The sequence below is a fragment of the Vicugna pacos genome, chromosome 7 (assembly GCF_048564905.1).
Source record: "Vicugna pacos chromosome 7, VicPac4, whole genome shotgun sequence".
NCBI lineage: Eukaryota > Metazoa > Chordata > Mammalia > Artiodactyla > Camelidae > Vicugna > Vicugna pacos.
Window position 1 is genome coordinate 20,453,965 of NC_132993.1, and position 25,851 is coordinate 20,479,815.

Below are 25,851 nucleotides of genomic sequence, written 5' to 3' on the forward strand. Positions count from 1 at the left end.
CTAAGATGACTTCCAGTAACAAATTCTGTGTAGAAGTTGAGAATGGGTTGCATCCCATAGAAAAGCAAACACCAAGGCCTTGTGCCTCAAATTCAATCCTCCTGACATTAGACACTGAGTTACCTCTCCTGGAATTAGAAAGCCCATGATGTTCCCTAATAGCCTGCTATAGTCTAGGCTTTCACTGCCAGGCTTGGTTTCTTCGCCCCCAGCAGAGGTAGCAACACACCATCCCCCCAACACTCATCAGGGCACTGAACTACCCGATTGCAAACAGATTTCAACATCTCTTTACTCCTCCTACATGCCACAGTGAACCATATTCTCCTTCCTTTGCAGTAAACACTGTAGCCACCTCAGCTGCATCTGAGTTTGTTAACAAGCCCTCAGGGGAAACCATTACCGTCCTTGTCTTTAGAAATAAGTCCTGGCCCTTACACTGAAGGGAGCCAGAATGTACCTCATATTTTCCACTATGTACAGGGTTCCCAGGGCACTCACACTTCATTGGAATATCCAAGGTGCTAGTTCAATGAAATTTAAGTTTTTCTTGTCTTTTATGGTGGCCTCTCAGGTCCCAAGCTACAGTGAGGGGTTACTGGACCAAAAGGAGGAAGGTTCTCGCTCTGGCCATAGCTTTCAGGAAGTTAATCTGTGTGTCCTCTCTCAAAGGTAAGAGAGGGATTGGGTCAAAGCAAAAGGAATGAAGTAAGACTTTAATGCTACTGAAAAGTGATATGGCTCAATGGGCTAAGAAAAAAGTTTCTATCTCAGGTCACTCAAGACTCACTGGTAACACTGGGAGGACAAGGGTGAGTGTGTTTCAGTTTTTCATACCTAATCAACCACCAAGTCCTGGCCAAACTTTCTTGAAAATCAGTCACTTTATCTCTATCCTTACTTCTAGTTGCCAAGCCTTTGACAAGTCACACCTGAACTGACTCTTCCAAACTGGCCTATTTCAAATCTCTTCTCACGATAAGCAATTCTAGATAGACAAGTCTTTATAAGTTAAATGATAATAAGTGTTAATTCCTGAAGTGCTAACTGTAGGCCAGACACTTGGATGAAGTTTTATACATATATCATTCCATTGAATCTTTCTGGTTCTATGTGAAGATTATCCTTATTACAATGATGAGGAGACCAAGGTTCAGCGGTTAAATTTCTCAAGATCAAAAGACTACTAAATGGCAGAAGTAGGATTTAAACCTGAATCTACATGACCTCAGAACCGTCTTCTCAGTCACCATAACTAGACAGCTTCGTGGAAATCATCTGTACACAAGCCTATCAAGGCTTTCGAGTATATCACAGCCAATCTAAACCTCAGCTGGTTTTTATATTTTGGAGGAGGTGATCCCCTTCTTCTGAATTTCTACTATGCTCATAGTCTACACTGTACAATCACACAGTGAATTATACTCTGAGTAATACGTTTGCTAAGTGTTTTATTTAAATCAATCTCCCAATAACAGTACGGTTTCTGTAAGGCAGACATTGTATTTTAGAGCAGTCTTCCTTTACAACCTTACCTAGTAGAGTGTTGGCATGTCACAGGAGTTCAATGACTTTCTGAGACCAACAGCAGCTGCCTGTGATAATAGCAGCCTTACTCTATGACAGCACTGATCTAAGAATCTCACGTGCATTGACTTTCCCAGTTCTCACTGTGCACCTGCAAGGTAGGTACTAGTTTTACCCTCATTTTACATAGAGGAAAGTCTGGGCACTCAGTTCAAGTAAATCACTCAAGGTCAAACAGCTAGTAAGTGACAGAGCTAGAATTCAAACTCAGGTAGTCTGGCTTCAAGGCACAAACTCTTAACCATTAGTTAAAATGCCTGGGTCCATCAAAAATAAAATTGTGCCAGCAATGAACAATAAGAAGAATAAAATGGGATGATTTTTTTCTGTCAACAACCAAAAGAAGGAACCAAGCAGGGAACGATACAATTTAGTTTTGGAAACTACCTCTTACTGGAGTATCCCATTCTGCAGTAGCCTTCCTAAACATTCCTGAAGAAAAAAATTTCCATCTTCCCCAATAATCCCAAACTTATTTTATTTCAAAGTCACTGATAAGAGCAAGGAAAACAAATTTCCTGAGAAGTCAGTAAAATCAGTTCTTGACCAGCTAACATGGATTAATAGCCATAACAAAAAGCAGTTTCTTTTATAAGGTAAAAGGAAAATCAATCCTGAAGCTTTTTGATTTTTTTTTATTATATCCATTGGTCCCTTTAAAAACACAAAGTACTCACACTACGCTGCTTTTGGTCTGTTAAGGAGCACAGAATAGGATAAAGCAAAAGGGACCCATGTCCCTTGACCAGCAGGCTTGAGCTGGAAGTCAGAAAGGCTGGTTGGGTTGCAGGGGTGGGGTGGGTGAGGGCTAATTATAAGACAATTTACAGTGTCCTATGGGCTAAGAGTATTAAGTTCCAAATGCCAACTGTGACAAACTGGGGTACAATGTTTCTCTTTACATCTGTAAATGGGGACAGATTCGCCCTCCTCTTTTATGCCCCACCCCTGCCTCCACCTGTTGAGTGCCATGGTGACTGTAGCTCCCTGTTGCATCTCCTGAGAAGCTGCCACTGCGGCCTCTGCCAATGAAGCCACCGCCTGGGTGGCCTCTGAAGCTTGCGTTGTCTGGATGGTCATCTCACCTCCCTGTAACGTGGCCCAATTTTGTTCCACCTGAGGCAGAAAGGACATGATAGTTAAAAAATTAAAGTCACAAAAAGATTATGATTTTTAAAAGTCATTTTTCTAAAAAATTGCTATGTGCTCTGCCAAATATATACACACGTTTAAATTAACATGACTTACAATGTATAGAAAAGGGTTTTTAGCATGATACCTTTTGCGTTAAAAAGGACGGTTTAAAATACACATTTCAATTTGCTTATATTTGCATAAAGAAATTCTGGAAGGACACATAAGAAACTATTGAAAATATTTTCTTCAGTGTGTGCATGGGGAGGAATTGTAGGAATAGGCTGGACAGAAGACAGAAAGTAAGATTTCCCACTGCACACTTTTAAACAATGTTTGAAATATCTAAGTCATATCAATATAGTACCTATTCTAAAATTAAAGTTTTTGAGTAGATCATAATAATTCTAACAAAAGCCTAACTGTACCAAAGGGAGTATAATGCCAGTACTCCAGACCTTGTGCCCAAACTCTCACTGCTGTTACTTATTTCTTATGTATCTTTGCAAGGATATTCTCTCACTATGCAAGCATATTCTCTCTCTCTCACACACACACACACACAGTCCTACAACCACCTTCTACTCTCTCCTTTCAAAAAAGAAAAATGGCAGCATATTCTACATATCTTTTTGTACCTTGCTTTTTCCACAAACAATACAGCTCTGAAATGATCCTATTTTGGAATGTACCAAACAGCTTCATTCATTCATGATTCATAATAATGGCTTCATAGCATGATATTACAAAGATACGCCATGATTTATTTAACCAGCCATCTTTTAATGGGTATTTAGGTAGTTTCCAGTGTTTGTTGTTACAAACAGTACTGTGATGAATATCCTTATACACTATTTTGTATATCTTATGTGAGTCTATTTATTGAGTAAATTCCTAGAGATGGAATTATGTATCAAAACTACTTTGTATTTTTATTTTTGATGGAAACTGCCAAATTCAGTAAATAATTTTTAAGGTAGCAAAAACTGCTTTTCTGTTAGTAGGGAGGAATTATGAAGAAATAAAACAAAAACAACAAAAAATATACTATCTGGTTATATAGGGTAGATTAGAATTCAGCTTTTCTAGATCTAGGAAAGGGTTTCTCAACCTTGGCACTATTAACATTTTGGGTTAAACAATTCTTTGTTGTAGGGTCCGTCCTGTGCACTGTAGAATGTTCAGCAGCATACTTGGCTTCTACCCAGGAGATGTTAATAGGAACCTCCCCTGTCATGATAATCAAAACTATCTCCAGACATTGCCAAATGTCCTCTCTGAGGGGTGTAGGGAGTGTCCCTGGTTGAGAACCACTGATTTTAGTACATTGCTTTGGATTTAGAGATTTTTCAGTTCTGGATACCTGAATCTAGCTACTTCGGTCCATTTTGCTCAGTAAACACTGGTTAATTATTCCTCCCCCCAAACAAAAAGCAGCAAGGGCAGTGAAAGCAATTTCTATTCTGAAACATGGTATGTGACAAATCAGTCAGCTCAGGCACAATATTTCCACAGGCTCAGGTCTCAGTACGTTAGCTGTTGCTTACTGGAGCTCTCGCTGGGGCCCAGTGAGTGGTTAACCTGTGCCTACATGTTACTGTGTCCCAAAGAAAGTGCCGCAAGCTCTAGGTGACGTAGATATTTTAAATGCCTCCTGCTTTGGTTCTATTACCATACTTAGATTATCATAGTGCTTCTCCAAATGTTTGTCAAAAGCCTCCCCGAGAATGGGACATTTCTTTGAGCTACCTTAGTATTTGCCCTGAGTTCTTATAGGCAGTGGGTTGTGCTAGCAGCCTTCAGGGCCCATCACTAAGAGCCAGAGATATCCCATTTCCTTCTCTTAGAGCTGCACAGTTGCCCACTCAGGAACTCATAAAACTCTTGCTTCTTAAGGTATTATCTCTTTGATCTCATTACTCCAGTGAGCATCACTGCAAACAGTGCCGTCTTAGATGGCAAATTACACTGCCAATCCATAGATGGTCAATGATTCCACTCAGAACATCAGCTGAAGCTGGCCAGCCCTGTCACATTTTGCCATGAAACAGCCTTATTCTTTCCAGATCTGCCCATCCCACCGCTGAGTGTGGCCCAGTGCTGCAGAACAAAGAGGAGAGGTCCTGAGTCTTGGACTGTAGGGGGTGGAGTTGTACTCCCAAGTACTCATACTCAAATGGCAGCAATTTAATATATATATTTATATTTAGCTACAGCTTTATTTGTAGTGAAAATGGTATTAGAATGTTGCCACACACAGAATTCTTTAAGGAAGTTAAATTATGAAAGATTAATGGATGGTGGTAAACTGTGAAGAAGTGGGAAGAAGAAGCAGATGAAGAAATTTCTACTGAGTAATGACAGGTAACAAATGAGCTTAGGTGTTAATGTTTCTTTGGAATTTCCTATTCTTGAGTCTCAGAACTTCAGTTGTGTTTGCTTGAGCTCTTATTGCTCTCTCTTTCCATCTTCTGGGAGCCACTGTGTAGTTATCTATGCCTGGATGTCACCATATCCCAGAGAAAGGGCCATGAACTCTAGAAGGGAAAGCTGTTCAGACAGAGGATGTATAGTTAGCTTCTGTGCTTTTCTGAGAAAGACTCTCTCCAATGAGGCTCTTGAAACTGTGGCTACTCCCGCCCCATAGCTACCATGAACCACTGTGGCTTTGCCACACCATCACACTGAGATGCACTGCATGTGCTGCTCCCTTCCTTCTGGCCTTTGCTTCCTGTTCACCTCTCTAGTCGGAGCTGAGACTGGAGCGAGACACCTCCTCTCCCCTCAGTCCACGGCTCAGGACCTCTCTTGTGTTCCATAGCACCCTGGGCTTGCTGCTACCAGATCCGTACTTCATTGCCATTTTCTCTGATGTGTTTTCCTCTACCACCTACCTGAGTGCTCCTTAAGAGCAACACAGTTTTATTTTCCTCTATCTGCGTATATGCAGTGCCTGGCACAGGGCTCAGAAAGCGTTTACTGAAAGGATATTTTTATTTTTATCTGTATTTCTCTACTTGTTCTTCAGCCTACCCATACCTCAAGTAAATTAATATTCATAAAAAGTCCACCTAACGTAAGTTATGCTGCTTCAAAACTGTTACTTGTGTTGATGGTTCAGTTTAAAATTCATGTCTCTATATCTCTATACTTTAGTTTCTTCTTCTCCTGTTTCTTCTAACAGAGTCACATACACCACTATTATCAGATATCATTCTATTTCAAGTTTCAATTTTTCTGACACATAATGTAATTACTATCACCAATACGAACTGGTGATCTTATCACACAATAAAATAAATTTTCAAATCCATTTGTATTTGTAAATACGCCATCAAAATTGAAATTGTATAAATATTTTGAAATCAACATATATAGTTATTTCACATTATTTTGAAATTCTTTGATTCATTTCTAAATGTTTACAAAAGTTATGTGTCTCTAGTTTTAACCTGCAAAAGGTTAGTTTTTTTGTTTTGTTTCTTTGTTTCTTTGTAACTACTTATTCTGCATTCTCAGCACAGAGTACTCAAACGATTTGGGAGACCATTTATTACCAGAAGAGACAGGCCCACAGACTTCTGTCTTATAAATGTAACCAAATGCAACTAACTGGATATTGAACGCAGTGTGGTCTAAATGTAAGAGCTCTCACTGGTGAGGGTTGGATAATAAAATGACCCTACAACTTCTCAAAGTATAGGTATTGTTTATTTTTTAAAGTGCCTTCTGTTCCTTGGGAGAAACGATGCTAAACACAACCAGTAGGATGTTTCTACTGAGTCATCTTATTGGCTTGATGTGTTCTTATCTGTTCCAAGTCAGTGAGGTATTTTGACTAATTACAAACCTCGAGGTTCAAAACTAAGATGCTAACAACCATGGTAACATCTGAGAGAAATCAGAAGGCAAATAGAAGCATACTATAAAATCTACAACATTTTGCCACTTTCTGAGATAACCTAGGCTGCTTCTCTTCATATCATTTTTGTTTCACTGGAAGTATAGGAAGGGTTAGAATTTTTTTTAATCTGACCGAATTTGGGTATTTACCAATAAGTTATTTGTATATGTCATTCACCCACTTCCACAAAGATACTTAAAAATAATTTTAGTGTGCTTATCCTTCATATTGTCCATGAACTTTTGAATATATAGATTATCTTTGTTTATGTGAAGTTATTTTGTAAAACGGGTTGCAAAGAATTAGTCTCCAGAGAAGTGTTTAAGAAACTCAAAGTTACTTTCTTTAAATAGTACCCAGGAAACATTCAGTAGGGAGATATGCTTAATAACTTTGACTAAGTCAAAAAGTAACAAATCCCATAAATGTACCACCACTGTCTTTGCCACCTCTTTCACACTTCAAGGAGTGTCCTCCAGGTTTTAGTGTCTGGGGACTGATGAATTTTTCCCTCTGCTAATCCATTCTCGTTCATGATGTTTATATACATAAAAAAGTAAACATCCTGCTGGCTCTACCTTTCCATACTGGAAAACCAAATGCTAGCTTCTGCCCCAAGTCCTCCCAGTCTCCCTAGCTGGAAACACTCTCTCCTGAAGGCATACACTACTTTGCAATATCTCTTACAGCAGGGACCATAGTTCATTTATGTAGACATTTCTCTCCCTCATTAGACAGGAGCTCCCTGAGAGCAGGTTCCTGTGTAAATCAACTCCACACACCTAACACCTCAACTGCAGCACGGCAGGTGCTCAACACATGCTGGCTGATAGAAACCTGCTGTATTTCTCTTCATCTCACTAGCCGTGAACCTGTATCAGCTCCCTCCCTTTCCTGAGATGCACAAATGAAAGTGACTTTGTGGTGTTCTGAGTGGAAATATTTCATAGTTTAGAACAAGGGTGAGATAATACGTTCAGCTTTATTTCTGATACTGCTTTTTGACATTTGCTGGCTATTTTTCAAACTTCAGGAGTACATCCTTTAGGGGAAAAGCCCATTGTGACTTAATGAACTCTTCCCTGAACTTCACTGATGGCTCAGAGCCTAGACAACATTTTTCTAAATCTATTACTCAGCTTCAACACTTACTCTGTGCCTCTGGGCAAGTCACCTAACATCTATATGTTTTAGTTTTATCATGTACAAAGTGAAGATGGTAACAGAATCTGTACTTTCTAGGGGTGAGTACTTAATTTACTGAGTGCTCAATAAACGCTAGCTGCCTTTAAGTTAACATGCCATAATTACTTCAGTTTTGGTAGGGAAGGATTTTCTTGGGGAGTTCTTTCAAAGGCACGTTTAAAATTTAATAAATAATGTCTACTGATTTATAAGGCCCAAAGTTTAAATTCTTTGGGATTCACAGCATACAACTACTAAATGGATAATCCCTTTTTATTGTGTATTATACAAAGTCCTATGCTGCAAATGTAAAACTGTAAGTTCATGACTGTTAGGTCTGAATCATAAAGATCCATAAATTTCAATTGTTATAATTAATATACACAGAGTAAGCTTCTTCACAGAACTGGCATGGTCTGATGTTTTAAAAAGGTTTAAATTAAATAATGCTACAGATGTGTAGGCTACTTACAGTCTTCTCATCTTCTGGACCCTCCCCTTCTCCCTCACCTATACATTCAAGTATTTAAGTGGATGCAGACAGAATCTTCTTTCTTACCTCTCCATCAGCCACAGCAGAATAATTCACTTGGGCAACAGTGACTGTGGTTGGCAATTCTGAAGCATCAGCCAACGTGGCTACTGTTGCCCCTGTACCAACCTAAAGAAAAACACGGAAAGTGATACGGGTCAGTGGACGGATCTTTCCACCTCTTCTTTACTCAGAAGTTAAGATTCATTTAATCCCAAATTCAGCACAGGTAACGATTCCTATGCCTTGTCATGTGAAATGAATTACTAAAACCATATATCAGACACTAACAGGTGTTTCAGAGTTTTACTTCAACCAAATAAATCAGTATTAGCAGTCAACATGTTTCACCATTGGTGTCCAGTGTCAGTCAACCAACTTTCTACTCTTACTCCAATTTGAATTTTAGAGACTCCTTATCTACTAACAATTTTTTTTAACCTCGTAAGAGATAATTCAGAAGGAGTATTTCCTGGCCACTGACAGAGTGAAATGGTAAAAGAAGAGGCCATTTTTACAGTGCTTTGATCTGGAAATGTCCAGAAATGCTACCCATAGCTCTATATTTAGCAAAATAGAAACAATTAAAAATATTTTTCAAAAAATCAAGTTCAGTTAGGGAGATCTTGGGGATCTATATAAAGTTCATATAAGAACTTGCATAAAGAAAACTTTCTCCAGCCTAAGGTGAGGTGCCCACTGATCTGCCTCAGAAACCATAATCCAGTAACCATAAGGTTTACTCACCTGGATGAGTGAGACAGTGCCATCAGGGTTACTAAAGGTCTGGACTACAGTCTGTGATGGTACAAGATGGGCTATACTGTGTGTCGTTGTGGCTTGTGTTTGTGTTTGCTGATCTTCAAAAGCATACAAAAGGTCCTCCCGCCCATGCTGTTTGTAACAGTTTTTAACTATGGTCCGTAATGCCTGGGTCCATGAAACCTGTCACCAAAAGACCAGTAAAGCACATTAAGTCACAAAGAATGTTGGTTATTCAGCCCCACAATTGGAATAAGCAGCTGCTTATTTATCAAACCAAACTAAACTTGTATAGAATAAACCTTCTTAGGATTATTTCCCATAGATTCAGACACAAAGAAATTCAGTACCAAAGATTTCACACTCATTTCCTTCCTGATCAAAGTCTGGTTTAGCTTTTGGGTTTTATACCCTATTCTAACCTGAGGCCAACTCAAACTTCTCATAAAAGGTTTATAATTTTGTCAAGAATTTTATGACATTAAGATCCTCAGTAAATTTAAGCTAACTGAAAAACAAATATGTAGAACAAGTACAAGAGGATGCCTGGTTTAGTCTCTCCTCTTTCTTAAAAGAAGTTTCATTATCAGCAGAATTGACCAACTTTATATCTCTCACATTCATATTTTCAACAGTGATTCTTGCTAACCAGAAATAAGGACATTTCTAAATCTTCAAAGTGATATTTTGTGAAGTGACACAATATTTTTACTTTAAGTTTCTTCAGTTTTTCCAAGCATCTCATAAAACTAAAACTGCTCCAAAAGACAACTATGCACAGAAAAGTGTAAATTCACAGACCCATCCCAAGTCTTCAAAGTGATGAAGTGACGAATGCGAAAGGCTATATAAATCAGAGATATCAAACTTCTTTTGGGGGACAGACTTCTTTTTTGACTATTACACAAATGTTTTTAGACCTTTTATAGCATAAGAAGTAAAACAACAAAAATGAAGTGGTTAATTCAGAATGGAAAAGTAACAGGCAACTCAGGCCAGAGGAACACTCACCCTCTGCTTTTGCTCTTCTGTGCGGACATCACTCCGGACATTTGCCCATGGGATATCTTCAGGCCACCAGATGGGCTTGCAGCTTTCTTTGCCCCAGCCTGGTTTTCCCCGACCTGTGGAGTACTTCAGCATCTCTGGAATAAATGCCCGAAGCTGGGCCTGGAAAACAAGAGTGTGGTCATCAGTAGTGATGAAAGACATATGGGGTGTGTTTGGTCTGCCAACAAATTCTAAGATTATAAAACGGAGAGCCTTCCTGGAGGGTCTTGGAGAGTTCCAAAATGTGACTATGAAAACCTGCTGTTTCCCACTGGTTACTATAGCTCCACAGGTGATGGAGAATTACATGTATGTTGGTAAAGTGCACTTTAAGTCATATTTCATACACTTGTTCCTATAAGATCAAGAATATCTACCTCCATGTTTGATTTCTGACCCCTAAAATACTACTGATGCCACACTTTATTTCCCTTCTAGAACTTCCATGCATTTAAGGTGTCAAACAAAGTCAACATGTTTTCAATGTTGTTCTGGAGGTAGTAATCAGAACAATTAGATGAGAGAAATAAGAGGTGAGGAGCAGATAAAAACCATCATTATTTGTAGATGATATGACTGTATATCAGAAAATTCCCATAGAATCAAATGAAAAACTACTATAAACAATAAGAGAATTCAGTAAGGTGGTGGGTTCCAAATATATAAAAATAAATGGGCTTTACTTAATAGAAAGGGAAAATAACCCTAAAACTCTTCTAAAAAGTTTCTAATATGGATAAACAAGATTATACTGTATAGCACAGGGAAATATATACAAGATCTTGGGGTAGCTCACAGTGAAAAAATATGTGACAATGAATATATGTATGTTTATATATAACTGAAAAATTGTGCTCTACACTGGAATTTGACACATTGTAAAATGACTATAACTCAAAAAAAGTTGAAACAAACAAAAACAAACAAAAAAAAATAAAAAGTTTCTAATAAGACAATCCAATGGCTATGAGTCAGACATACAGATACATTGCGGTGAAGCAAGTGTTGATTTAAACACATTATGAACTTCATTCAAATTTATTTTACAGATCAAATCCAGACCAAACAGATGTTAAAACCACAGAGACAACTGCCATTCTTTACCATCTGGCACTGTAACCATGTTGTGTGTGTACGTAGGGGGAGAAGGGGAGCCTACTTTGTGAATTCTCTTCATTGCTTACAATGATTTTTGGCAAGAGAAGCAGTTTATCAAGCTATAATCTTCCTCCCTAGACCTACTGCTTTCCTTTGAACCTGGTGTTCTACAGCACTCCAGAAATAAGCAGCATCCTCCACTGAAGGACGCATTCATCAGCCTCTACAGCTTAAGACCAAAAGGCGAGGACAATTTTAGCAAGAAGTCAGACCCAAGGACATGGGCTTGTTGTAGCTGTAAAAGAGGGAAAGAAAAAAATAGAAATGGGAATACTTAAGTATTAATGAGAGAATGAATACAGCAACACTTGTATCGAAGAGCTTATTTAAATATCAGAAGATGACACAAATTATTACATAATAGGAAATCATGAAGCCAAATCAGTAATGTTCACCCAATAAAGAAAGTTCTGGTTGACAGCATTTATGTTGTTAACCCTTGTGCCGAGCCTGCCATTTCATGGTTCTTTCTAAGTTCCTCATCTCCCAGACAGTCTCCTGCCTGCAGGATATGATATAATACCCTCCATTATATATTTGGCTCTGCGGCATCAAGCAGGAGGCTAATAGAAACATATCCATTTGCAAACCCACGCTATCAGCTGGCTCATGAGGTCACTCCTTCAGTTATTTTAAGAAAGTGCATCTCAAAGTCATTTTTCCTTTTATCCTGGCTTCCTGAGAGTGTGTTTTTCTAGCTTCAGATATACAGAGAAGGAAGAAGCTTAATTCTCACACACAATATTTACATTTCATCATATAAAGAAACAATGGCTTTCTCAGATGCATAAACCAAATAAACTGATATCACAGACTTTTATAAGTCTCCCCTTTCCTTTAATACCATAACAGTTTCCAAAAGAAGAGTTCTTTATATCCATACCTAGCAGAGTGGGGAGACAATGAAATAAGAAGGTCAAATATCTCTAAATTAACACAAAACTAAACTGTCCAGAAAGAACTTGCTGTCTATAACACTTGGTTGACAGACTCTGCTCAAATCCCACCTGGAACACCATATGTTCTTTAATTCTGAAGATTTTTTCAGCTTCTGATCCCCGTCCCATCTCCACCAATAGTTTCCCACATTCCTCAGTTCTGGGTCACCCTGGCACCTGGCTGTGGACAGTTTTTCTCCTCAGGCTTGCTTTGTCTTTCACACCAGGCTTTCCACTAGGTTTTAAGAATTCATTGGTTATTTAAAGTGTGGGCACAGTACCAGCCTACTCACTTAAAACCCTCCTCCACTCTTCCCAATGACTTCATTTCTCAGCATCTTTGTCTTTTCCAGTAGAACCCCATCTCCTCTCCCCAAGTTCAAAACCTCAGTTAGAGTCACCTCTTTCCTTCAACCCCCAACTAGCCACTCGTTGCAAGTTCCGTTCTTTCTTCTCTGAAATGTCTGTGGTATTCATCCCTTCTTCTCCAGTCCCACCTACATGCCCACTTTCTAGCTCAAGGCCAGTGTATCCTTCTAGTTGGCTTTCCTGTGGAACTCCAAATTCTCCCCTCTCTTCCTCATCTCACATATCCTTGGACAGACAGGCTTCCCTAAATGCTACATAGCTTCAATGCTCAAACCCTTCAAACTTTTCACTATAAGCAATTAAATTAGATTCATCTGTCCAGCTTTTCTGGCCTGCCACAATTTGGCCTCCCACTACATTCAGTCCCCACTAATTCCCACCAGGCAGCCCTGGCCCTCAGAAGGCAAGTCTCTGCACAGTCCTTTGAAACTGCTGAGCTCATTCTTGCTTCTGTGCCTTCTGATTTGTTCCCCCTACTGGACTACATTCTTAAGCTGCTATTCCAGAGGCACTGCTCACTCCTTAATGCCCAGCAAGTCCTATACTCTTTGTGAAATACATCTTGAATACTTGAGTCAGTCTTTTTTTCTGTTTTCACTTTTTTTTAAATTGAACTACAGTCAGTTTACAAAGTTGTGTCAATTTCTGGTGTACAGCACAATGCTTCAGTCATACATGAACATACATATATTAATTTTCATATTCTTGAGTCAGCTTTTTGTACACATTAATAAGAACACAAACTCTAGTACAAACTTCCAGATATAAAATAAATAGGTTATAGAGATGTAAGGTACAGTATGCTGACTACCGTCTGTAATATTGTACTGCAAGTCTGAAAGTTGCTAAGAAGTGAATCTTAAAGGTTCTCATCACAAGAAAAAAATTTTTTTTGTAACTTTGTATAGTGACAGATGGTACTAGACTTATTGTAGTCATCATTTCAGTTCACGAGATATACAAATGTCAAATCATTATGCTGTACAACTGAAACTAATATAATGTTGTATGTCAATTATATGTCAATCAAAAAAAGCCCCAAACAAAACACAAGCTCTAGATTCTGAGAGTTGGTTCTGAACCCCAACTCTCTCTGAATCTTAATTTTCTCAATTGCAAAGTATTAATGATAATGACAAGTAAATAGGGTCAATTGAGAGGATCAGAGAGAGCAGGTATATACATAGTTAATTTGAATCAATGGCGGTTTTATTGTTACTACTTTAGTCATCAGTCATCTTTTCCAATTCAAAGAATTAGCCAACATGAAATGGTTTTCTAGTATTAAACACACTGTAATGTATACAAAGACATTTATCCTTCACTTTTCAAGATGGGTATAGTGGGAAAAAGTAGAAGGCAGAACGAATTCATATGTATTTCTGTAAATATAATTGAGGATCAGAAACAAAGGAAGCTAGAATCAAAAATGAACCAAAATGACCATCGAGGCCAATTCTGTGCCTCGAGGAAGCTAGCTTTTACCAACCCACTCTGCCCCAATGTATAGGTAGTTTAGGCGATTTATTCTGCTGGATCTTTGAGCATTAAAAAAAGTATACAGCAGATTATTAGCGGAAATCATTAAAAAAGGAAACCCAAGTGCAACCACAGTTAGAGGAAAGAGAGAACCAGGAAACCTCTCAAAGGTGTTTTATGTGCTAGCGTCTCTGGATGGAAAATGTTTCAAACCCATAGGAAGAAGACAGTAGAGGCTAAATATAAGAGGCAGGAGAAATGGAAGCAGCACAAAGCAAAGGTTACTTCCACAGGCAAAATCCCCATTAAGTTAAAAAATAGACTCAGAATGAAATTAACAAGTTCTAATTCAGAGACAGATCCTAACTTTTAAAAGCACTATCAGTTGTACAAAATTTGCCCCTATATCAAAATAAGAGGCTTAATTAATGTATTCTCAACAATAAAAGTTCACTTTTCAATTCTGTACAGTTTGGGAATGAAGGACAAACTTTGCTTTTAAATACACAGAGATAACTACTTTTTTACTGAAAAAGACACTTCCCACCAGACTATTTTTATACTGTCCCAAATAAATAGTGCTAAGGCTAAAGGGATAGTAATAAGGGAAAATGAACTATCCAGTATAGAAAGAGTTATATGATTTCTTTTCAGAATTCAGCACGGTGCTCTCATTACCAGTTGGATTAATTACTGGTCCTGGAGAGTTTTGAAAACTCAAGCTACTCAATGTGCTTGTTAAGGAAGGTTTGTCTTTAATCCACGGGGAGACAATCAACAAGATCAGCAAAGGTAAAGGCTGTCCTCTCCGGCTGTCCTCTAATTGGGCCGCAACGAGCTTTCCCAGCCTCTCATTCTGATTTAGGGCTCTAGATGGGCTTCAAGTGCCCGGCTCGGTCAATAAGCCCACCTCAAACCAGCAGAGAGTAGAAAATACCACTCCTTCCAGGGCACATTCAGCAAAGAAAAAAGACACTATATTCATGCCGGTGGCAGTCAAAAGTAAAGAGTATGTGGAAACCACTGATGGTTTATAAAAAGAGACTTTTCTAAAACTCTAAACATTTCAATCTAGCCAAAATAAAACTATTTCTTAACTATGCTAGAAATTTTTCACTTTTAAATTCAGTTGTTTGCTATCCAATAATGTATTATCTTTATATAGTCCCAAATATTCCAAATATTCTCTCACTCCTTCTCTCTTTGCTCTGCATGTACCCGAGACCAGGGATTTTAAGGCTCTTTGATGTCCATTTAAGTTCAGTTACCAAGAAAAGGTCTTTCAAATTAAAATGCCTGCCAATTCCACATCTACTGAAGAGGTCTAAGAAATTTAAAGAGAAGGCAGCTGAAATCAAACCACGTTGAAAGGTGATGTTTTCTATACCCCACAGGAAAACAGGAATGTAGCAGGGAAAGAAAACAAGAATTTTCAGACTGTGGCTTTATTATTTTAATTTAAAATTATGAACCTCCAGGTTGACAGTCCCAATCATACTCAAGTGGATATTTAAAAGGCAATTAGAAAGTAAAAGCAAATGCTTTTTTTTTGCCCACTATTGGGAATTATTTGTACCACAGACCTCTGTTCACAGAGATAATGAAAGTGGCTTTCCTTATTAGAAACACCAATTCTATATCCCCACAGCAGAAACACTGGCTTCTCTTAATCTCATTTTCCCATAAACACATTCCCATAGAAACATGGGAAGAATAAGTTTGTAAGGAAAGGTAAGTTTAGAGAATTCGAGGGACAGCCAATGAAGACACTCGTCTCTTCAGCCAATACTTCTGCTTCTCTAGCTCCATACCCCATCAACCTATTAAATTGTCTCCTTCCCATTAATCAAAATGCTCTTAAAAATTCTACCTTCTCTTTGAAGGAGTCTCAGATTGGTCAGTTTCTGCTAGCTTATCCTAGTTATAGTCTTTAGTACAAAAATATAAATAACACAGATAAAATCAAAGTGCTCTTTAAGATCCACCCTCCTGCAATCTAGTCCCCCGTCCAGAGGCATTAATTTGATGAACACCCTTTCTTAAAGGCCAAATTCTACACATTTACATAAATATATGCTGGAAAGGCACAGTTTTATGTGATGAAAGAAAACACACACATACATATTTTAGTACAACTCACTTTTCCCCACTCAACATTCTGTCACAGAGATCTTCTCATGCTAGTACAACTAGAATAACCTCATTAAAAAAAAATAGTTGCTTAGTATCCATAGTATAGTTTTTTCCATTTTATTTAACCATTCGCCTACTGATAAACATTTATGTTGTTTACAGTGCTTGTACCTACCTGCTTCTTTGACCACACATGTATTTCTCCAGCAGAAAAGTGGAATTGTTGGTTAAAAGGTATACACATTTAACATTTTAATAGACACTGCCTAATTGTCCTCCTGAAAGACTGTCAATCCTATTCCCACCAACAGTGCAGAACAATACCCATTATTTCAAAATCTCCCTTCACATTAATTACCCTGCTTTCTTATTTTGGCTCATCAAATGTGGGGGAAAAGATTTATTTTAATTTTCATTACTAGTGAGGTTGAGAATCTTTTTATATGTTTACTGATTATTTTTCCTTTTTATGAACTGTTCATAATGCTTGGCTTATTTCTCTAATGATCTTTTTCTTATTAATTTGAAAGAAATATTCATGTGTTCTAGACATTCCTTGTCATATATATTATGCAACTACTTTTCCCTACTCTAGTTCTGTCCTGAATATGGAATTTATATGCATGTTCCCTTCTCTTAGTTTTCCTGAATATACCCTTAATTCTTTTACTCTACTCAAAATATGCTGTGTTCTATTTAAGAACACAGCCAATGTTTTTGTTACCTTTATATTTTCTTAATCTTATCCTGCTTACCTAATATTGACAAAATTTGGGATGGTATCATACACAGAAACACTTTTTGATTATTTTAGACAGTAAGAAAACATATTCTACACACAGATTATGACACTATAGTAGGAGAAGTTAGGAACTGTTACCTACAACAGTGGTTCTCAAAGTTGGCTGCACACTGAAACTGCCTGGGGAGTTTAAACACTGCAGACGCCTAGATCTCATCCCCAAAGAGTCTGATTTAATTGGTCTGGAGTGTGGCCTGGGTACTAGGATTTTAAGATCCCCAGGTGGTTCTATTGTGCAGTCAAGTTTGAGGACCACTGAATTAATTAAAATACCTTTTATCCAACTCTTCTTCTTTAAACATTTTTTTAAATTGTGGTAAAATACACATAACATGAAATTAGCCAATTTAAACTGTACAATTCAGTGGCATTAAATACATTCCCACTATTGTATGACCATCACCACTATTTCCAGAATTTATTCATCACCAAGCAGAAACTCTGTACCCATTAAACAATAGTTCCCCATTTTTACTTCCTCCAGCCCCTGGTAGGCGCTATTCTACTTTCTGCCTTTACGAATTTACCCATTTTAGATACCTCATATAAGTGGAATCACACAGTATTTGTCCTTTGGCATATTTTACTTAGCATAATACTTCTATTCTTTAGGTAGAAGAGGCCAGATCTATGCTTTTTCAAAAGAAAATAAAACAATATTCAAAAAACCTAAATTGATGACTGATCAATATTTTTAAAGTAAAACTTGTCATTCCCTGTGAATAACTTCTTCCAAAGAAGCAATCACTGTGCTGTATGTTTCTGAAGGTTTCCCTGAAAACTAGTGAAGAATTACTATCCTGTTGCATCATTACTCCAAGGGAATATTAAAGCAACAAAGACTGTCCCAGTGAGAGTGAGAGGAGGACAGTAAGTTCAAAGGAGAAGAAAGGGAGAAGAGAAAAAGGAGCGGATTTTAACCAATAATACCAGACTCACCATACTTCTTCTATAACTATAATCTTGGCCTGGATCTCTTCTAACACAAATTCCAAAAAGATTAACAACCTCCCAAGAACAAGAGAATCCTACAGGACTCAAATGTGGTAAAGAACATAACTGACTTTCCACTAGCAAAACTGTAATAACTGCTTAAAGACTCTTTAAGAAATGATCTAATTTCTTGAACTCAAAGTGTAGTCTGGGAGTCAGCAGCACTGGCATCACCTAGAAGCTAGAAGGCAGAGTCTCAGCTCTCACTTCGGATGTACTGATTCACAATCTGCATTTAAACAAATAAGACTCTCAGGTGATTCCTATGGACACTGAAGTTTGAGAAACACAATTTAGCCCATCCTCTGGTCTCCGAAGTATCCTAGAAAATTTTGCTAACCTGGTTTTCAAAATCTCTGAAAAAGATAACTTCATTATTTCATTGTAAATGGGGTTGCAGAATCTGTATCAAATTAGATTTCTTCTAAGACGTTTCTCAGTCTCCTTCAATTCTTACTCAAGGAGACAGACAGAAATGGGGTAAGTTCTAACCAGTATTCTTAAAGGTGCCTAGAAATTCAACTTTTCATTTTTTCACTAACAATACTATAGAGCTGTTTTTTTGTTTTTTGGGTTTTTTTTTAACACACACACACACACACACACACACACACACACACACACACACACACACACAAAGACTTTATTAGGATCAAGGTATATTTATAATAGTAAAAACAAGCTTTTCAGGTAAACATTCTACTTACCCATATAGAATTACACTTTTACCACAAAGAAAAACAAAGTAAAACACAACAAAAGCCAAAACTACAGAGCTGCTTCCTAAAAGCACCAAGGAATTCAGTTCACATTGTATTTAAAATACTCTGTTATATGTAATAGAGTTACTTTGTTATACGTAAGATACTCTGTTATGCTTAACTTCAATCTGTTGTAGAAGACAATTTCAATGGTTGTTAGAGCAAGTCAAGAAATTCTTTTAAAACAGTAACTTTTCAGTGTAGATTAGCTGAAATACTCAATCTGAGTGATGATTACAACATGGTTTCATACAAAAAGAAAGAGAGAAGAAAGCACTGGCAATATGGACTCCACCCTAAATTCTATTTGTTTGTTACTAACTTGCTTCATAAGTTGATTCCTTTATGTCTCAACTTTTGAATACATTGTCACCTATACTGTCCTAATTCACTGCTGAGAAAAATAAAGATTTTAGGTTCACTTCCTCTTGAGTGAAAAGTAGATAAGAAATGGTAATAATCAGGTTATTTCAAAGTTAATATAGGTAATATATAAAACTAGTATTAATAGTAATAATACCTGTGTGTGATTCCTTAGTTTTCAAAGCACTTTCCAATATGTCTCATTTTTCTTCCTCCGACTCTATGAGGTAGGATGGCATGTATTATGCTCACTTTCATAAGATGGAACTGAGAACCAGGGCTACTATATGTAGAAGTGGGACTTAAAGACGAGATCTTCTGACTCTAACAAACCATGCTAACTTTCTAATTTGTAAAGAATTAAAATAATGGAACACATAACATTAGAACAATATTGAATATGATTTACTCTCTTTGGATGATTCAGAACTCATCTAAGGATCATCTAAGGATCATATATGGAATTATATTTGTAAATTAGGGTCATCAATATAAACATCAGTTATCTTCTCCATGACATTCAGGGCAGATAAGATAATTAATAGAGCTGCCTGGTTAACGCAAGTCCATCTCCAGACCAGTGCACTTTTACAATTCTGGAATTTTATCACTTTAAGGAAGTCATGAACCACTCATATGGTCTGAACTCTAGAACTGGTGTCCACATAAACTTACTTTGTCTTTTATGGGTACAGCCATATCTGAGTTCTGCTTCCTTGACTATAAAATAGAAATCTCTCTCTCTCTCTCTCACACACACACACACACACACACACACAAGTGTGCGCACTGGAAGGCAAGGATTAAATGAGATTCAACCCTGAAAGAATTTAGTATTATGCCTTTCAATACACAGTAGCTACAGAAGAGAAAAATGAGAGGGGGGAAAAAAAGAGTTGCTGACGTCTTCATCAGTAAATGTTATGAAAACTAATCTTTGGACAAAACAAGGCAGAAACATCATCAAAGTTGCACTTAAAAAAATTCAAGTTTACATATAAAATAAGAAAATACTTGTTTTGGTTTCTATGGTTGTAAGTCATTTTTATTAGACAAAGACAATGAAAATCACCCATAATGCCATCACATATAATCACTGTTAATGTATCGGTGTATATCCTTCTAAAGTTTTCATATATCCTCACACAGACACAGGCAAGTTTTGTGTGCATGTTTTAAACAAATGAAATCAATTAACTCAATTTTGTATTCCCTGGGTGTGTGTGTGTGTGTGTGTGTGTGTGTGAAATCTAGTCCCCTAATAGAAACAAAAGCAAAGGGCCTAAACCCCTCAAAATAGAGTATATAAGAAATGGTATTTTATAACCAGTTTTTAATTTAATATATCACAGTAGTATTCTATTACAACAGAGAGCAAGTCATCATTTGTAGTGTCTAATATTTCAGTGAATATTCACTTCTAGTCTCTTAGAGGCTAAGCTGCTCTTCTTTCCATGTAAATTCTAAATACCACTACTATAATTCATTTATCCACATTGATCTCAGGTTTTCTTATTGGAAACAATGCCGTGAACATACATGTTTGCTTACTTGGAGGGCATGACATGCACATTTTAAATTTTGATATGCACTGCCAACCTGCTCTCTGGAAAAATCATCCAAAGTACATTCCATTGATGGTGCTAATATTCCCATCACCTTGCCTATCTAGGTTTGGTTTGAAATAAAACCCTGCTTTTACTACCATTAGTAGTGAAAGGCTTTAGTATAAGTTAAAAGAGAGAGGGGGAGAGAGAGAGAGGAAGGAAGGGAGGGAGGGAGGGAGGAAGGAAGAAAGGAAGAAAGGAAGAAAGGAATTTAGTTCACATTAAGAAGAAAGTATTTAACAACAAGGACCTACTGTAAAGCACAGGGAACTATATTCAATTTCTTGTAATGAGTTGTAACAGAAAAGAAACTAAAAAAAGTATATATGTGTGTGTGTGTGTGTGTGTATATACACATATATATGTATAAGACTGAATTCCTTTGCTGTAACCCTGAAGCGAACATTGTAAATCGATTACACTTCAATAAAAAATAAGAATTAAAAAAAAGGAAGTATCTGAGGAAAACCAAATAAAACATAATTTAAAAAAAAAAAAAAGACTTGGGGGAAAATCCCAAGGATCCAAATTCTCAGAAATTCCCATTCAACTGGGAGTTGGGTTCTTCAATACCCTGCTTACTCCTTCTCCCCATTCCTTTGTTTTATGTGTTATGTGTTACTTTTTAGTAATCATCTGTGGTGAGAAGGACAAGGGGGGGATGTACAATGGTAAGAAGATGCACACTCCACAGAGCGCCTCTCATACTGACCCATGAATTACTCCAGCTTCCCTTGGATGCACCACTGTACCACTGTACCAACCTACCGAGTTGCATATGTCACAAAAATGGAAACAATGGTTTCAAATGTTTTACCTCCAGCACGATAATTAAATTAATTGTTTGCTCTGACTTCTGTGACCATCAGCAAATTCTCCCTATTATCACTAGCCATGATGAGTTAATATATAAAAATCTCAGATTATTTCAATCTAACACACCAAATGTGACAAAGAAGGAAAATGTGCCCATCTCAGGAGAGTACCTAAACATAGTACACACCTTCTCAGTGATTACTCCTTATTTCTGATTAAGTAAGCTTAATCAGAAACTAAGTCAACTTTAGATGTACTTTATATCTGAGATACAAAGTAGATTCTTTACATTAATCAGGTAAAATTCACCTCATGTTTTCTTTAACCAGTCAGAATGGCCACAGGGATAGAGTAATAACAGGTATAAAACAACAAGAAAATAGTTTAGATAATATTTTCCTTTTCAAACCATTATCCAGAGATCTTTCAAGTGTCCACAGAAAGATCTACGAATCCAACAATCAAAAGATCACAACTTAGCTTCATATTTATAAAATACTGTATTACTTCAGACCAAGTTGCTGGATCAGGCTTGATAAAAAGAAAAGTGCCATCTCCAGAGCTGCAGCATCAATGTCTACACTGAGTGCACCCACTAAGAAGGTTTGCAATCCAGTTACCCACTACACTGAACTCACTTTTGCTTTCACTCTTAGGTCATTTACTGAACAGATACTGACTATTACAGTCGTCCTTCGGTCTTCACGGGGGATTGGTTTCAGAGCCACCGGATAACAAAAATCTGCAGATGCTCAATTCCCGTATGTAAAATGGCACCGTATTTGCACATAACCTACACACATCCCCCAGTATACTTTAAACTGTCTCTAGATTACTTATAATACCTAATATAATGTACATACTATGTAAATAGGTGCCAGTGCTGCAAATTCAAGTTTTGCTTTTTGGAACTTTCTGGGATTCCCCCCCCCCTCAATATTTTCAATCTGAGATTGGTTAAATCCACAGATGCAGAACCCACAGATATGGAAGGCCGACTGTGTTTAGTACAGATATTATCTGGTGCCAGGCAGCTGTACTGGACTGCAGTGAAGAATAGAACTAAACCCCTGCTCTCAATCCTAGCCGAAGAGACAGACCACACACAAGTATAAATGTTAATAAATAACTTCAGGTAGTGGTAAGTGTTACAAAGACAATAAAATACGGGATGCATTAGGCTGTGACTTGGTGACAAGGAGAAAGTTTCATCAGATGGGATAATCAAGAGAGGCTCGTCTCAGGAGGTGATATCTGAGCTAGACTTTGAATAAGATAAAGTCAATCATGCAATGATCTAGAACAATGTTTCAGGTGGAGGAAACAGCAAAAGTGAAAGAGCTGGAAGCATTTGACAGAAAGAAAGGTGAGTGTGGCCAGAACATAGTGACTGAGGGGGAGAATGAGAAATGAGGTTGGAAAAGGCAGGTTATATACACAGGGCCTCAGAGGCCATGGCAGAGTCTGAATTTGATTCTAGGAATAGTGGAAAGCCATTAAAAGGCTTAAACAAGAGAGTGATATTACCTGATTTAAGTTTTTTAAAAAATCTGATGGCTCTGTAGAGTATGGACTGTGGCAAGAAGGAGATCAATAGAACTGATTGATGTAAACAGTCCAAGTGAGAGATGCTGAAGGCATGGGCAGGGGTGGTGATGAGAACTGAGAAGAATGATCGGATTCAGGGTACATTTTAGAGGTGAGCTGAAATGACTTGCTAATGAATTAGATGTGCTTGGTGGTGGAGTGAGGGCAAAACAGGGAAACTAAGGATTACTTAGACTTGAGCTGCCAGATGGACCATGGTGCTGTTAGCTGATATGAGGAATACTAGGGAAGGAACAGATCTGAAGTGGAGAGTAGGGACAATCAAAGGTTCCATTTTGGGCATGTCAGGTACTGGAGATCTAATAGTCTTATAAGCTGGGGTGTAAACAGCATATAGATGGGATATAAAGCCCACAGGACAGGATGAGATCATGTGGAGAGAAATTATAAACAGAGCCCTGGGACATGCCAATACTGATCAAGTGAGAAGAGGATGAGGAGCCAGCAGAATTGCTGACAGGGAGCACTTGGTAAAGTAAGAGGCTATTAGGAGAGTGTAGGGTACAGAAACCAAGAGGAGAAAGTGTTTTAAGAAGAAAGGAGTAATCAACTATGTTAAATGCTGCTGGAAGTCTAAGGTAAGGAAAGAAAACTCACAAGTGGACTTAAAGCTAGACGTATTAATAAAGAAATAAGGTAGGAAAATATGTTACAAAAAAGGAATTTGATCTTGATCAAGTTATCACTTTTAAAGCTAAAAAACACTTAAAAGAGAAAAGCTCAGCATAATTCCTAAGGTATGCTGATTTATCAAGCTAAGTAATTTTGACTTCCTCTCTCAAAGGAAGAGGTGGGAAGCAATGACTCAGGAGGGTGGCCCACCAAGTTTTCCATTCTTACTCCCTAAAAAGAGGAGCCTTCCCTGACAGCAGTGTGTTGGCATTCAGAATTTATAAGGAAAGAGGAGCAGCTCAGCCCAGGAGTGACTGAAAGTTTACTCGCCCCACTTGATTGTGACTCATCAAAGTCCTAACAGTCTCCTGTCCAAACCAACTCCAAGCTAAAAGTTTCTTTATCTAACCCAAGGGCCCAAGTGAAAGGAAAAAACTGAGGGGGAGACCATATCCATGCCCTTGGCTGGGAGCATTCTTCTGCCATTTTCTTTTCTGAGGCTGCTACTATTTCGCTATCAGACTCCAGCCTGTGTCTCACTCTGGTGAGGACAAAATTAAGAAGAGTGATCTGAGGCCTGCCCACACCCGTGCCGCTTGTCTTTGTGTCTCCTCCTCACTTCCCGCCCCTTACCTGGGTCATTTTGTCCACAGAGACTGGAATTCCATCGATGGTGAGAGGTGGCAGCTCTGAGTTAACCTCCTGTGGTGCAGGGGCGTGTTCTGCCAGGGCAGACTCCAGGTCTTCCAGGATCATGCTCTTGTACTTACGCACCTGCAGGGAATTAAGGGCAGAAGTAAACAAGATGCCCAACAACCAGGGAGGGTTGGTGCCAAGCAACCAGAAAGTGGGTGGAGCTGGCCTTCCTTAGCCATCACAGAGCCCTAAGAACAAACACTACAACTAGCAGATAAAAATACCCACTGGCCCCAAAGACACCACATTGTACAGAATTAAATGAAATGATGAAATTACAGGTAACAACAGCAGAAAGAAACCAGTATTTACAGAAACACTGCTCCTCAGTTAAAATCACGTTTTCTCAGTGAATGCTGGCCTCATTACCTATTCCAGATCTAACAGGAACGGCATCCATTATTCTGCATTTCCCAGGCCATTTGATGAAACCTAGCTATGGCAGTTAATTACCAAAATCATTTTTAAGATCACCAAGGACTTATGTCTCTAAAATTCTATAACCTATTCAAAACATTCCTCTGCCGCTACTTTCCTGCAAAGCTAGACTACAAAACAAATAGGAGATTCAAGTGTACAAGAGGATAGACTGAAAGGCATCAAAGAAAAAAACCCAAGAAGTATATATTGTAGCTGGGTGTCATAGGTGCCACCATCAGTAAGGCCCAGGGCCAGAGAGAGCACTACCAGGTCAAGTCCTCCTTCTTTCTGGTCCTCCCGGGTGACAGAGGTGAACTTCACACCCATGATGCCTCTGTAGCTTTGACAAGCCCAGGTCTGAACCAGCTACTGTTGCTCTGATTCCATTCCCCCACTGCCAGTGAAAGGTCTCTCAAAAAAACGGAACTTCGCAGCAGCACATTGTACATGTACACATTCTTCTATCATGAGCAGCAACAGTAGACAGACATTGGATCCTACAACCGCCAATAGTGGCTTCATTCACTTACAAGAATACACAAGGGGGATGAGGATACCTTTGGGGATAAGAAAGAAGCCATGGAATTATAGAAATGTGACAAGACAGGAAAGAAAATTAACTTGCTTTCAGGACTCAGGCCATTATCTCAGGGAAAAAGGGAAAGAGAAAGTGAGGTTTGCCCAGAAGTTATGACAATGTTTAAGAACTGGGTTTTCTACTATGTGGACTGAACGCTCAATCATGACACACTTCCTTATAAATATCTTATTATGAACATTAAAAAAGAAAGATTCTCATACTCTGCCTCAAGCATCTGAAAAAGCAAAAATTGTTGACTACAATGTACAACTTTTACAGAATTTTCCAAATAGATCAACAATAAAATGATGAAAGAAAAACAGTGCAAACATGTAGAATGACAGCTACTCTAGAGATTCAGT

The 25,851-nt window shown here is 38.0% G+C and overlaps 1 protein-coding gene across 7 annotated transcripts in view; it reads right to left on the bottom strand.

Moving 5' to 3' along the window:
- The window catches only part of NRF1 (nuclear respiratory factor 1), a 129,391-nt gene that overhangs the window by 37,823 nt on the left and 65,717 nt on the right, over nt 1-25,851 (bottom strand). For all 7 annotated transcript variants that reach the window (XR_012074284.1, XM_072964504.1, XM_072964501.1 and 4 more), the window contains 5 exons: nt 24,427-24,567; nt 10,116-10,274; nt 9,090-9,287; nt 8,370-8,471; nt 2,546-2,703 (listed from right to left, as the gene is read on the bottom strand). Coding sequence is in view for 6 of the 7 variants with exons in the window: in XM_072964504.1 (XP_072820605.1) it covers nt 2,546-2,703; nt 8,370-8,471; nt 9,090-9,287; nt 10,116-10,274; nt 24,427-24,567 (758 nt within the window). In the remaining variant the exon portion in view is untranslated. The remainder of the gene's footprint in view (nt 1-2,545; nt 2,704-8,369; nt 8,472-9,089; nt 9,288-10,115; nt 10,275-24,426; nt 24,568-25,851) is intronic.